This window comes from Eumetopias jubatus, unplaced genomic scaffold, assembly GCF_037043125.1.
Source record: "Eumetopias jubatus isolate StellerSeaLion01/CBP00866 unplaced genomic scaffold, mEumJub1_p1.0 scaffold_11, whole genome shotgun sequence".
NCBI classification, from domain to species: domain Eukaryota; kingdom Metazoa; phylum Chordata; class Mammalia; order Carnivora; family Otariidae; genus Eumetopias; species Eumetopias jubatus.
In genome coordinates, this window is record NW_028274817.1 from 78,543 (window position 1) to 93,446 (window position 14,904).

A 14,904-nucleotide genomic window follows, 5' to 3' on the forward strand; every position below is an offset into this window, starting at 1 on the left:
ATTTTACCACAACAAAAAAGCTGCTCTGGCCATCCCTGTAATTCACATGGTATCTATTATTATTACTATTTAAAATCTATTACTTAGAGCAAATTTATTGGATCAAAGGGGGTATGATGAACATTTTCAAGATTCTTCATAGTTACTGACAAATTCTTGCAGAAAGTTTACCACTTTACAGTGCGTAAGGTTCAGACCAAGAGTGAGTGACTGGGTGACAGGGTCAGCCAACATAAGGGCTGCTGAGCACCCTGGAGTCTGGAGGTGGCCACTGCCCTTGGGTCCTGTGGAGGCTGGGCTGGTAAGGTGTTTCAGTGTCTGGGGACCTAGGGCAGTGAGTGATCTCCCGGTGTGTAGATGGGAACCAGGCCACCTGGGCCACATTTGAGCAAAGGGATGTCTCTAAAGCTTGGGTCCCCTCTCCCCACAGTGGAAATGAAGTGACTTCCAGCTCACCTGGGACTGCATTAGAGCTGTGGGTCTCAGGTCAACCCACTTGGGCTCATGTGGGCAGCAGGAAATGGATCCGCGCTCGGAGAGTTCCTGAGTAGTGAGTTACAAACAAAGTCTATCTCGGGCGAGGCAGTGCTTGAGGGTTTGCTTGCTCTGCAAGCACGCTATGAAACCAACAGGATCGGCTGCCAAAAGATGGTTCCAGCTAAGGCAAAGAATGATGCCTGGCACATGGCAAGGCCAGCCCAGCCTGCCCCGGAGTGCTAGAGTTGAGAGTCATCAGGAACTGGGGCGAGGGAGGATGTGGGACATTCAAGTGGGCTTCAGGCATACGTGGAGTGTTGGAAGACAAAGTGGATTTCTTCTGGATTGTTCCAAAGGAGGGAGGTTTGTACTTGAAGGCAACATCTTCTAATAATGAGACGTTCTGACAATGGGCATAGCCAGCAGGTATTGCTCTCCCTGAACTGGAAATGATGTTCCCAATGTGATCCTAATTCTGGATTCCTTCTGGATATAAGAAGGCGCCCTGGGTCATGATCTCATGATCATGGGGGTATTGGGAAGATCTCATGATCTCCGGTCTTGGGATTGAGCCCCCCTCTCTCGTCCTCTTGTCAGCTGTGCTCTCAGTGGGGAGTCTGCTTGGACAGCCTCTCCCTCTGCCCCTCGCCCCACTCGAGTGTGCATGCTCACTCTGTGTCTGTCTCTCTCATAAATAGATACATCTTAAAAATTTTTTTAATTAAAAAAATTAAAAAAAAAAAAAAAAAAAAAGAAGGTGCCCTGGCCTGGTGGGAGACGGCAGACACAGAAGCAGAGCTGAGGGCTTGGAAGCTTGGGTGGGGCCCCTCAGGGCCTGGCTTCCCCTCTAAGCTGAGGAAGAGGATGTGCTTGCTGTCTTTCCTCCGGCCCATGCTGAGCCTTTGACCTCCGCCGGGCCCCCTCAGGCCTTCTCAGGCGGGTAAGTGAATGAGTCTTGCAGCCAGCCTGCTTGGCAGCCTGAGGGGAGTCAAGGCTCAGGGCTGTCAAGCCATGCCCACGTGCTGGGTCTACTAGGGTCCCCTCTGTGCTACATGCTTAGCATGCTCCGCTTTCTCCCTGGGTGTCCACTGGGCCTCTCCCGGCTCCCTCGGCATGTGTGTGCTTGCCAGCAAGTGTGACTCTTTGGCCAGGGATGGATACACCTGGGCACCTGTCCCTGAGTGGGTGTAGGTGACAGGAGGCGGGCGGGAAGTGCTGAGCAGCTATTGAGGGAGGAGAGAAGGGTACATGAAGGAGGGGGAATGATAGAGGCTGACGTTTAGAGCTTAAGTGGGGAGGTGGCCGGGGGCGGAGGGCAAGAGGAGACCCTCTAGAGGAAGGGGGTCCAACACAGGGTCATGGACCTGCTCCTGTTACCACCAAGCCCTACCGCCCACCCACACAAGCCACCCACTCCCCGATCCCACACCCACCCCATGCGCAGAGGCCACCCTCACAACACTGTACCCACACCTCTGTGCCCGTTCCCACGCGCCCACACTCCCATGCCCTCTGCCCTCACCCCTCCCACCCTCACGGGCACCCCCTTCCCAATGTCCCCAACTCTTGCTTCTGTGGCAGGGAGGGGTTTCTCCCACGGGGCTCCTCAGCGCTGCTCCACAGGAGGCGTGCCCCCGGCCGCTCCACTCCCGGCTGCCGAGGGCCGGGGCGCCGAGGGCCGGGGCGCCGAGGGCCGGGGCGCGTTCCTCACCCCCCGGGGCCTGCACTTCCGCCGCTTCGACGCGTGACGCGCTTGCGCAGAGCCCTGGGCCCCCAGCCTGGCAGAGGGGCCCGCGAGCCGACGGGAGCCGCTCTCCTTAGTACTAACAGGCCATTTTCTCCCGCGGACCTAGCCCCCCCCAAGTAGGGGACTGGCCTCCCTGCCCCTGGCTGCCCCTCCACGTGCAACTGTTCTGAAATATTTCTCAAATACAGAAAAGTATGGCGCATCAGTTTGGCATCGGCCGCGTACTGCCACCCACCTCGATTTTGGCCCGTTGGTCTCAGCATCTTTTCCTTAAAAAGGCAGATTTGAAGCCGCCTGTGCACACCCGTTCCTGACCCCATTCTTTTCCTTCCCTCGCCGGAGGGATTTCGGTTTGTCCTTCTGATGCACGTTTTCTCCTATTTATGCCATTAATGAGCAGGAGTGCTTCCATATACCACACGGAGGAACATAGCATGAGCTTTTGTTTGTTTTAAAGATTTTATGTATTTATTTGAGAGAGAGAGAATGAGAGATAGAGAGCACGAGAGGGAAGAGGGTCAGAGGGAGAAGCAGACTCCCCGCTGAGCAGGGAGCCCGGTATGGGACCCGATCCCGCGACTCCAGGATCATGACCTGAGCCGAAGGCAGTCGCTTAACCAACTGAGCCACCCAGGCGCCCCAGCATGAGCTTTTGATACGTTCTGCCCCTGGTGGTTCCTTGGGCTGCTTCCAGTGTTGGCTATTAGGACGATGCTGCTCACAGCCCGTGGCTTGGTTTGGGCTCCCTCTTCTGTTTGCGCTGGTTTTCCTACTGTGTTGTTTGTATTTTCTTAGCGTTTTGTTGGAATTCTTTATAGAATATTCTGGATAATCCTTTATCAGTTCTAGGCATTGTAAGCATCCTCTCTTAACCTGTCTTATCTTTTCAGTGTGTTTCTGTCCCTTGTTCGGAAGTTTTACTTTTAACATAGTCAAATTTATGTCTTCCATTCTTGCTTTCCCATTGTTCATCTTAAGAATTCTCTATTCCAACATCATGGACATTGTTCTCTCACCTCCACGGTAGGCAGTTTTGCTTTGTCCATTTAGGATTTTGATTCCAGTTTGGATAGTTTGTCAGGGGCTTGGAGTGGTGGCAGCAGGGGAGGGAGGTGGTGAGCGGGAGTGGGTCTTGGGTGTCTTGGTGGGGAGAGCCTCTGGGCCTGTGGAGACATTTGCATGTGACTCAAGGTGGCGAATCTGAGGGCAAGCCGGCCTGGGTTCAGACGTGCTGAGACGAGCAGGCACCTGTGGTCTTTCTGTAACTCATGTTGGCAGGACGAGGGCAGGGCTTGAGGCAGAGCACTGGGTCGGTACTGTGTGCCTGGCCCCGGGCTACTTTGCTCATCACCCCACACTTCCCCACCTTGCCCGTAGCCCTCACCTGCTCTGGGAGGGGCTCATTTCTAACTGGTCACGGCCTGTCTCTGCCCCACTTATCTTCATTAGCTTGGGAGCCTCCACTGACTGAGGAAGAGGAGAGAGGAAGCTGAAAGAGCATGTGGGTCAAGGGGAAGGCTGCTGGGCACCCCCGGCCTCCCTGTGATGACCCCATCTCTGCAGGTGCCCACCCTCCTCTTGACGTCCCAGCCCACCCTGCACCCCCCTCCCCACTCTCTGGGCCCAGTTTCCATAGCAACATGGCCGCAGGCTAACCAACAGATTCCAGGGAGAAAGACATTCCTGCGTTTCTCAATGTCACCTGAGCCCTCCTGTTGCACACTTGTGGCCCTGCTGCGGGAGTTTCAGGGGGACACGTAGCCCTTGGAGATACTGAGGACAGCCCAGCCCCTTCTGCATTTTAGGGGAGCCCTTGACTTAAGGGCAGTGGGGAGCTGGTCAATGTCCGAGACAAAAAGCCCTGGTTTGGAGCAGTTGCTGATTTCCGTGGTGTAAATATCCCCATCGCGGCATGATGTCACCCAGCACGGGAAGAGACGCACAGGCACACGCCATTATATAGCATCTCCTGTCCCCAGACACGCTAGGCACAAATACGAGAGTGTAGTAAGATAATTAGAAAGTCATGAGCTTGGAGTACTTACTGCTTTTGTTTTGAATATAATGCATTCCGTTGTAAGATCAGTCCATCAAAGTGTTGGTAACGGCTGGCTCACAGATTTCCAGACAGCTTCACAATCGCCTCTTCTAGGGTCTTCCAGGCCATCCCTCACATTCCCTCTGTCTACAGCCTTTCCCACACTGCCCGGCCTGCAGCTTCCCGAAGAATTTCTCCCGTGCACTCAGCCTTCACCCCCCCACCCCCCGCCTTTATACTGCCTCCTCTCCGGTGGTACCGACCACATTCTCACACTTACCCTTAGTTGGCAACTAATACCTTCTTGGCAGATGCTTGTGCTCTTCCTTATGGTTTTCTCTATTTTTCAAATGTTCTACGATGAACCTGTGTTTCTTTTATAAGTAGACCAGATTGGCTAAAACATTTTTTTCTGACCACGGTGAGTTTGTGGAGAGGGGAGACGTCAGTACTGAGATTCTTATCTACAAGGACATAATGAAGTAGCAGATAGGTAATTATTTGCTTTCCTAAGACAGACCTCTCCCTGGGATGACACCCAGGGGTTAGTCTCTTACGTAGCAGCCTGGAGACACGATTTTGCAGTTGGATTGGGCATCTCTCTGCAGAACTCCCAAACCCCTGAGACACCCAGGGACAGAGATGGCACTGTGGGAATTCGGAGACCGGGACAACCCGGCCACTGTGCCCAAGTGCGGCCCTTCTCCCCTTTTTCGGTGGGCAGGTGTTGGGTCCGCGGGCCCTGCACTCTCCGCGCGGACTGGCAGGGACTCACAAGCCTCCCTCTCTCCCTTCCTCTGATGCGGGCCAGGTGCCCTCTGCTCAGGGGGCCTTCCCTACCCCCTTCCTAGATGGGGTGTGGCCGGCCCTCTGCTTCCTTAGCAGCCTCTCAAAGGTCTGGTTCCATGGTTACCCACCGGGTGTAGCCATTTGGAGTATCCCCGCTGGTGTGTGTCCTCCCTGGGCCCAGAACAGCCCTTCCACGAGCTGCTGAGTGGATTAGGAGACCCTGCCATCCCCTTCCTCCAGGAGCTGCTTCCTGATCCCTGCCTCCCGCCCCTCACTGCTCTCATGGCACCTTCCCTGAATGCTGGCTGTGTCTGTTTGGTCCTTAGTCTACTTGCCTCCACACCAAGGAGCACCCTGAGGTCACAGCTTGTGGTACCTGATTCACTCGCCCAAAAGTGACCATCCCAGGGCCCAAGGCATACAGGCTGCTGCAGAAATCAGTGGCTGGGCTGGGGCCAGCCTTGGGCCCCCCCAAGTCCCTTGAGGGCACACCTTGCTCCACCCAGCTGGCCCCAGAAAGCACTCCACCCTCCACCCTCCACCCTCCACCCTCCACCCTCCGCCCGTTGTGGCCCTGCTCTTCCCGTGAGGCTTCACCAGGCCAGCCTTCTCCCTGGCTCAGACCACTATGCAGCCCGGGCGGGCTCGTGACCTTGACTCACTCCCTTCATTTTGCTGAACTTCGGTTTTCTCATCTGCATAATGGGTTGTTGAGATCAGGATTCGGGGGAGATGCACATCAGTGCCCAAGAAATGGCGGTGATCTTAGAAGGCTCACTTCCTTGGCACCTCCCTTAGGTTGTCTTGCCATGTCAGGAGGCTCTGTGTGTGTCACCTTTTCTCTTCAGCGACTCCGTCATTGCCTTGAGGACAGAGATGCTGTCCTTCATGGCTACATACTCTTTTCTGTCCTCCTGCCTGAACCCATTTATGGACTGACTCCCACTGGGAGAGGGGTCAAGGTCTTCCTCCAGCCCTGATGTCAGGATGCGCAGTCATTGCCAAGGGGGACTCTGCAGATCTCCTAGTGCTCTGGCCTCGGTGCTGCCAGAACGAGAAGCAGGTCCTGGAGTAAGGAGGATGGAAGTGTGGGTGGCTCCTGCTGGAGGATGTTCTAGGGCGGGGGCCGAGCCCCCAGACCCAGTGCCTAGTCATGGGGGCTCCCTCATCCCCAGACAGCACTGTGTAGGGGTAGGGCTGAGAAGCGGGGCTCACCCGGGAATGAGGGTGGAGAGCACACTCGTTGGTTGAGGAGACTGGGGTGTGGGTCGACGGGTTCTCACGGGGGCGTGTCTCTGCCGCAGGTGAACGGGAAGGAGCTCTCCAAGCTGTCTCAGGAGCAAACCCTGGAGGCCCTGCGCTCCTCCAAGGAGCCTCTAGTGATCCAGGTGCTGAGACGCAGCCCCCGCCTCCGGGGGGACAGCTCATGCCATGACCTGCAGCTGGTGGACAGTGGCACTCAGACCGACATCACCTTTGAGCATATCATGGCGCTGGGCAAGCTGCGCCCGCCCACCCCGCCCATGGTCATCCTGGAGCCGTACGTCCTGTCTGAGCTGTGAGTCGCCCTCAGGAGGGCCCCGGGCCCTGCCTCCGGAGAGGGCACGCCCCCCAGAGGCTACGTCGCCGCAGCTCTGGGCGTGGCAGGGAGACCCCGACTGGCCCGCCCTCTCAGGCAGGAAGCAGGCTCCTTGGCCTCCAGAGCTGACTGTGGCATCCAAGGGCTCAGCAATCTCTAGGCCTCTACCGCCTCAGGCTAGGGCCCGGGGGCGGTGGAGGGGGGGAGGCTTCACACCCAGGCTCCCTTTGGTATCTACCCCCCAGGGCCAAGGGAGGAGCATCCTGGGAGCCTGCTCCTGGAAGGTTGAGGGCCTCAGCCCCTCCCCGTCCTCCATCCTCTCTTCTCCTCTGCCGTCCATCGTCTTCTGCCTCCTTGAATCTTCTCACATCCTTGTCTGTCCCACCCTCCCCTGCTCTGAACTTCCTCCATCTCTTCGGCTTCTTTCTGGCCCAGTCGGAAGAAGGGCCTCTCATCCAGGCCCGGTGGCTCATTCCGCTCCTCTAAACCCGTGCTGCAGAGGGGTGGTCCCGGGATCCCCTCCTCCGCAGAGAGTGAGGCCCCTGGCCGCCAGCAGGCACGCTTAGCCTTGGGGCAAGGAGGGCTGCCCCTGGAGGTAGAGTGGGTCCTCCTCTACTCCCCAGCAGTCCTCTGGGGCCTGGATAACTCCTGGGGGCGTTGCATGAGGGGGGGCGGGGGGGCCGGTGCCGGGTGGGAGGGGAACCTGCAGTTTGGAGAAGTTGGTACCCTGCCGGCTGGGCTGGGCTGGGCGACAGGGTGGCATGGGGTGGGGAGAGCTAGGCATGCCTGTGTCCTCAGTGCAGACCCCTGCACACTCCCGTTCAAGAAGCATTCCTGGTCTTTGCATGGATGCATGTAGCTCAGAAGGAGGGGCTCCATGCCGAGCTCACTGGGACCGGCCAGCCCGGGAGCCGGGGCTAGGGCACTAGAGGAGCAGATGGCTGGCCTGACCCCCCTTCTCCTGGGCAGCCCCCCCATCAGCCATGAGTATTATGACCCGGCGGAGTTCATGGAGGGCGGCCCGCAGGAGGCAGACCGTATGGACGAGCTGGAGTATGAGGTGAGCCAGGTGGCCAGGCCAGGGCAGGGATGGCTGTCGGCAGCCCAGCTCAGGCCTGGCTCCTCTTGTCCCCAGGCAGCCGAGCCTCGTGGCCCTTGCCGAAGCGCGGCTGCTTACTCAGGCTCACGGGCTGAGTTGGGGAGGGCATGGGTGAGGTCCCTTAGTCAGTCTGTGTAAGCGAGTCTGTGTCCCACGCATGTCTGTGTCCTGCGTGTCCTGTGTGTCTCGTGTGTGTCTCAGGCATTTCCTGGCAGGGGAGACCACGGCACACGTGTGCCACTCGGGGTGGTAAGAGAGACCCTCCAAGCTGGAGGCAGGAAACTTGGCTCCGGGGGCGTGCTGCTGGGGTTGGGGCTGGGCCGTGGCTGCCACCCCCGTAGCATGCCTCCTCGCTCACACGTTTTGGGGGCTTTCTTCCTTTGCTTCCCGCATGGCCCCTGTGGCAGGAGGTGGAGCTGTATAAGACCAACCACCGGGACAAGCTCGGCCTGATGGTTTGCTACCGCACGGATGATGAGGAGGACCTGGGCATCTACGTTGGAGAGGTATGAAGGCAGGGTGCGGGAGTGGCTCTTCTAGGAGGCAGTGGGGCTCCATGCCTCCTCTTTGTGTGCTAGGACATCTGGGCTGGACGCGGATGGCATCCATCTGTACGGCACCGGCAGCGGGGAGGGGAGGGCACTGTGGTGGCAGGTGCGGAGGTGGGGTCTGACACACGGAGAGTCCGCACGCTGTCCGATCTCTGTGGCCTCTCCATGCCGCCCAGGGCTCTGAGGCTGCCCGGAAAGCCCCGGCTGCCAGGGGCGGGGCCTGCTTAGCATCATACGGGGCAGCTAGCGGCTTCAGTGTGTGTTCGGCCAGGCCGTCCTCCCCAGGAGACTTGTGCCCAGGCTGGGACGGTGAGCAAGGCTGAGGTCTGGGCCCTGTGATGCTAAGCCCCTCCTGGTAGTCACAGGGTTGTGCTTCCCCACCTGTCCGTGGCAGACGCGTGTGTGTCCACAGGAGGGCGGATGGCTCGCCAGCTGCCCCCACACTCTCATCAAGTCTACCTTTGTACGAATATCTTACTGCCCATCGAGCCCCAAGGCTGGTGTGTGTGTGTGTGTGTGTGTGTGTGTAACTGTTTGGTTTCCTGCATTCACCCAGCCTCTGACATGGAAAAGAACAGGCTTCCCTGCACAGGAGCATACGAGTGCCGGCTGGGGGTGGGCCTGGACCTGGGGGTGGTGGCAGAGGCTGGGGAGCTTTTGGCTGGCTCGTGCTGGGGAGAGGTGACTAGCTCAAGACCCACTGTTTTGTCCCTGCCGCCTGGGGCTCGGAAGCTTCCAGTCTGAGCTGAAGAGGGAGCAAGCAAGGAGACTTTAGTTTGCTTTGGGACCTCCCCAAGGTGAGGCTGCCCCTTGCTACTGAAAAGGAACCGGAGCGAAGGGCGTCCGGTCCCCATGATGCATCTGCCTTACAGGTGAACCCCAATAGCATTGCAGCCAAAGACGGCCGGATCCGTGAGGGAGACCGTATCATCCAGGTGAGTGGGCGGGGGGCGGGGGGCGGGGCGGGGAGGCCTGACTGAGGCCCCACACTCTACTGGCTGCTCAGTGACTTCTCCTTAGCCAGTCCCAGCTCTCTCCTGCTGTGCCTGAACCCGGGGCTGGGTCTCCTCTCCCGTACAACTGCCCCGGGGGGCTCCCAGGAAGAGGCCACATGCTCAGTTGGTTTCCATCCTGTCAGAGCTCAAGAGCCTTTTCTAGGCCAGGGTGCTCTGCTTGGAGCTCCCCACGAGGGGGTCCCTGCAGCTCCATCAGGGCAGGGTCCACCCCAGAGCCAGCCCTGGCATTCTTTGTGATGGTCCCTTGGCTTGTCACAGATAAATGGTGTGGACGTCCAGAACCGGGAGGAGGCAGTGGCCATTCTGAGCCAGGAGGAGAACACCAACATCTCCCTGCTGGTGGCCCGGCCTGAGAGCCAGGTGTGTGTGCGCCAGGCAGGATATTCTGGGACCCCTGACGTCGGGCTTTCTGTGGGAGCTGCTGGTCTGTGACAAGGGCACAGGCATGCCAGCAACCTGGCACTGATGAAGGGTGGGTGGTGTCTTTGGGGCCCATTTCCCCTTGGGCCTCTGGCCGAGTGTACCGGGGCCACCCTCTCTCGGGTTATTCAACTTAATTGAAACCAGGAGACCGGGTATGGGACCTAAAAAGGTCATCGGTGGGGTGGTGTCTGGGGCAGTCCTCAAAGCGGTGGGGACAGCACAGTTCTGTCTCTGCAGCTGGCAAAGCGGTGGAAGGACAGTGACCGGGATGACTTTCTGGATGACTTTGGCTCTGACCATGAGGGGGAGCTGCGTGCACGGAAGCTGAAATCCCCCCCTGCCCAGCAGGTGAGGAAGGAGGCAGGGCGGGCAGCGGGGAGCGCCGGTGGGAGGCCAGGGGGCTGGGGCATGAGGGAGATGGACTGGACCCAAAGGCCCTTCTGATCCCGACCCTGGCCTGTGGGACCCATACTGAGTGGGGCTCATCTTTCTGCCCCAGCTTGGCAATGAAGAGGAGAAAGGGGTCCCCGATGCGGGCACGGGCCTGAGCAATAGCCAGGAGCTGGACAGTGGGGTGGGCCGCACCGATGAGAGCACCCGCACCGAGGAGAGCTCCGAGCATGACCTGCTGGGGGATGAGCCCGCCAGCGCCGCCAACACACCCGGTGCCCTGCGCAAGAGCCGGGACCTCCACTTCAGCATGGACTCGCTGCTGGCAGAGGGGGCAGGGCTGGGGGCTGGCGACATCCCGGGCCTCACCGACGAGGAGTATGAGCGCTACCGGGAGCTGCTGGAGATCAGGGGCCACCTGGAGAATGGTAACCAGCTGGGCCTGCTCTTTCCCCGAGCCTCGGGCGGCAACGGCGCCCTGGATGTGAACCGCAACGAGAGCCTGGGCCACGAGATGGCCATGCTGGAGGAGGAGCTACGGCACCTGGAGTTCAAGTGCCGCAACATCCTGCGGGCGCAGAAGATGCAGCAGCTGCGGGAGCGCTGCATGAAGGCCTGGCTGCTGGAGGAGGAGAGTCTCTATGACCTGGGGGCCAGTGAGCCCAAGAAGCACGAGCTGTCTGACATCTCCGAGCTGCCCGAGAAGTCGGACAAGGACAGCACCAGCGCCTACAACACGGGGGAGAGCTGCCGCAGCACCCCACTGCTCGCCGAGCCCTTGCCAGAGAGCCCCCTGAGGCGGGCTGCTGCCGGCAACTCCAACTTGAACCGGACCCCCTCCGGCCCCACGGTCACCGCCCACCCCAAGGCAGCTGCCCCGCAGGGGAGCCCCGCCAAGTTCCGATCTCTCTCCCGGGATCCCGAGGGGGGCAGGAGACAGCACTCAGAGGAGCGTGTCCGCCGAAGCCCCAAGACGGGCGTGACCCTGGAGCGCGTGGGCCCCGAAGGCAGCCCTTACCTCTCTCGGCGCCACCGCGGCCAGGGCCAGGAGAGCGAGCACTACCACAGCTGCGTGCAGTTGGCCCCGCCGCGCGGCCTGGAAGAGCTGGGCCGTGGCCCCCTGAGTTTGGCTGCTGGTCCTCGGGTGGGTGGGGCAGCGGTGGCCCCCGAAGCACCCCGCATGGAGTGGAAGGTTAAGGTGCGCAGCGATGGGACCCGCTATGTGGCCAAGCGGCCCGTGCGTGATCGCCTCCTCAAAGCCCGGGCCCTGAAGATCCGTGAGGAACGCAGCGGCATGACCACGGATGATGACGCGGTGAGCGAGATGAAGATGGGCCGCTACTGGAGCAAGGAGGAGCGGAAGCAGCACCTGATCCGGGCCCGGGAGCAGCGGAAGCGGCGCGAGTTCATGATGCAGAGCCGGCTGGAGTGCCTGAGGGAGCAGCAGAACGGCGACAGCAAGGCTGAGCTCAACATCATTGCCTTGAGCCACCGCAAGACCATGAAAAAGCGGAACAAGAAGATCCTGGACAACTGGATCACCATCCAGGAGATGCTGGCCCACGGCACTCGCTCTGCCGACGGCAAGCGGGTCTACAACCCTCTGCTCTCCGTCACCACTGTCTGAGCCCCGCTGTGCTCCAGTGCAGGCCCTCTGCTCCAGCCCAGGTCCAGTGAGCCTCCCAAGACCCTGTCCCCTACTCTCCCTTAGAATCTAGTGTGTGTCTGTGTGTGTGCACCTGTGTGTGTGTGTGTGCGCATGGGATTTTGTGACCAGAGAGAAGCCCCCAGGAGAAGGGACGCTTCTCTCCGTCGGCTACTTCCTGCTCTCCAAGTACAGCGACCACGGCGACAGCTGGCATGGGGGGCAGACCCGTAGCAGGCACCCCTTCAGCTTCGTGCTGGCGGGTGTGCGCATCACAGGCCCTGGCACATGGACGTGCACGCGCGCACGCGCCCTCCAGAGCTCTCTGTGCGGGTGCTCGGGGACAGGAAGGGCGACCTGGAAAGCAGAGCCAAGAGGACTGCCCTAAGCACAAGAGAATCCCTGGCTTTGGAGCAGCCTCGCCCCCTGCCGGGAGCCTTGGTTATTTGTAGACAAAGGCAACCCTGAGTTTTGTGGTTTTTTTCTCCTTTCTGTGCTTGCCAATTGTTGTTTTTCTGTTTTGTGGACCTGCTCCGGGGGCTGGCAGCTCCTTCAGGCAGCCTGACAAAAGTGGAACCCGCAGTGATGGCTGGGGAGGAGGTGGGGGGGGGGAGGAAGAGAGGGAGGGCTGGGGCAGGGGGAGGGGAAGGGTTGGGGAAGGGGAAAATGGGAAGCAGCTTTCTTGGTGGTCTCCACTCTGAGGTATGGGGACGGGGAGCCTCTGATGTGGCTTGTGAGGCCCACCCTGGGGGCCACTTCCTTCCCCGATGACGGAGGGAGAGCCAAGACATAAGTAGCAGGGGAAGACCTTGGTGACAAGACCCACGCCGAGCTGAGGGAGAGGCCTGGACCGGAGAGAGCCGGGCCTGGCCAGCTGGGCTGACATGGGAGAAGGTGCTCTGCACCCCACTCTGCAAATGTGAACCAGGCCCAGACCCCAGGGCCCCTCTAGCTCAGAGAGCCTCAGACTGGAGGCAGACAGGCTGCCCACCCCTGCCCCCCGTCAGCATCGAGGGAATAAAGCAAGCTGCCTTTTTGAGGTGACTCTTGGCCTCTCTTGTGTTCATTTTCATCTTCATCGGGCTGGGGAAAGAGATGTGGGTTTTGGTGGGGGTGGCAGGGCGGGCATGGGCAAGGCATGGGCCAATTGAAAGCTGTGCCTCTGTGTTTTCTGTCACTGAGGAACTGCCAGGTCTTCTGAAGTCCCTTTTCTACTCTGAGAGGCGGGACAGTCACTGGAATTGTCTCAGAAGTGTGAAGTCACAGGGGTGATGCCCAGAGGCAGGCCTTGCCACCAGTGCTAAGCCAGGCCTCCGCCATGTGGATGAGGCCAACACTGGTCCAGTGGAACCCTTGAGAAGCGGGTTCTACCCTCCTCTACCCTCCAGCTCAGGAAGAGCCCTAGAAGGGGCACAGAGTTGGGAACTTATGAAAGGCACAAACTACCCTCCTTGTTTGGGGGCTCCCACAGTGCCGAGCACGGAGACTGCCGAGTAAATGAACATCCAGGTGGCCACAGAGGACCCTTCCATGTTGGGAACTCCCAGAGGGGCAGCCAGATGCTCGAGGTCCCATTCAGTGCAGCAAACCACGGGGCTTCTGCTAAGTGCCAGAAACTACACTAAGTGTTAGGTGGGGTCCCGGGGCTCCAGCTTGGGGTGTGTGTGTGTGTGTGTGTGTGTGTGTGTGTGTGTGTGTGTGTGTGTGTGTGTGTGTGTGTGTGTGTGTGTGTGTGTGTGTGTGTGTGTGTGTGTGTGTGTGTGTGTGTGTGTGTGTGTGTGTGTGTGTGTGTGTGTGTGTGTGTGTGTCACCCCCTGCGCTGGGCAGTACAGCAGTGAAGGAGCTCAGTCTCCTGACACACACAGGACACCGCCAGCAGCTGAAGCGAGCAAGGACGCATGAAGATTCTGTTGAAACATCAGCACAGGCCTTTCGTTAATTTCCCTGATTTGCTGAGATGGGCATGAGCTAGAAATTCGAGCAAGTGTTCCCAGAAGCCAACTGCTCTGCGGGGAAGGCTGGCCACATCTGTGAGCTGCTGCCTGAGGAGCTGGGAGGGAAGGCCCAGCACATCACAAGGTAGGTCTGGAACATCAGCAAGCAGGAAGGGAGGAAAGTGCTTGTCGGTGAGGAGCACATGGGAGCCCAAGGGGTGGGGGCTGGTTCTGGAGCTGTCGGCTTCCTCTGCCCTCTGAGGCCTCTGGAGTCCAGCACTGGGCACATCTCTTCGTCTGGAGGGGATACCCGGGCCCCAAGCAGGCCTTGTGGAGAAGGATGGGACTCCAAGGGCCCAGTCCCTGCTGCAGGATACTGGCTGGAGGTCAGCTGGAGACGGAGGCCAACTGTTGCCCTGGCATCCCTCTTCAGTGGCTGCGGGGGCTCACCCTGTGGGCACTAGAGGCACTCCATTCTTGCCGTGGGGGAGAGGGGAGTGCTGGAGACCCAGTGCTCTTGGGATGTGGGGCCAAGACAGGCCCATAAACTGGAGTCCCTTGCCACGTAGAAGCCAACACTGGGACTCTGTGAAAGGCGGTACCGGGAGGGCTAGCAACCCTTAGCTACTGATGCCCTGGAACAGTGACTTCACATTTGGGTCCTACTGCCAATGAGCAGAATCAAGAGCCACTGAGTGGCCGACAGCTGCCATCGTCCACCCTGTCTGCCCCCACAAAGGCTGTTGGCAGAACGTGGGGACCCTTTACTCCCTGGCAGTGAGGGGTGGGCAGCAGGCATCCCTTGAACTCCAGAAAGCCCACCCACCAGTACTCCTAGCCTGGCCCATCAGCAGGGGACTCAGCCCCAAGTGTGCTGTAGCCCTGCCCTTGGGAGTAAGGAGGCAGTTCTTGCCCAGGGCCTCTGAAGTGAGGACACAGAGGCAGCGGTGTGTAGGGCGTGGACTGAGCGCTCCTCAGCTGCCTGGCTAGCGGCTTCAGCTCCGCCACAAGCTAGGGCGCCCCCCCCCCCCCCGGCAGGGTGTTGCTCGGCAACAGCAAGGGAAGTACTGGCTCCCACCCAGGACTCCACCCCAGAGGCATTCTGAAGGCAGCTGGGCCTGCATCTACCTGTGCCGTGGCTGCTGGACTTCAGGGAAGTTGGGGGCGGCCCGGCCTTCTCTGGGCAGCTGTCCAGCCAGTGGCTGGGTGAGGGCAG

The 14,904-nt window shown here is 59.7% G+C and overlaps 1 protein-coding gene across 3 annotated transcripts in view; it reads left to right on the forward strand.

Annotated features, from left to right (window-relative positions):
* Nucleotides 1-11,736, forward strand: part of PDZD4 (PDZ domain containing 4) — a 28,110-nt gene extending 16,374 nt beyond the window's left edge. Inside the window, exons 2-8 of one of the 3 annotated variants that reach the window (XM_028094399.1) lie at nt 6,356-6,609; nt 7,600-7,690; nt 8,137-8,235; nt 9,153-9,215; nt 9,555-9,656; nt 9,957-10,067; nt 10,219-11,736. In XM_028094399.1, coding sequence (XP_027950200.1) covers nt 6,356-6,609; nt 7,600-7,690; nt 8,137-8,235; nt 9,153-9,215; nt 9,555-9,656; nt 9,957-10,067; nt 10,219-11,736 — 2,238 coding nt within the window. The remainder of the gene's footprint in view (nt 1-6,355; nt 6,610-7,599; nt 7,691-8,136; nt 8,236-9,152; nt 9,216-9,554; nt 9,657-9,956; nt 10,068-10,218) is intronic. The other 2 variants (XM_028094398.2, XM_028094400.1) reach the window with 2 other exon arrangements.
* Nucleotides 11,737-14,904: the final 3,168 nt, after the last annotated feature.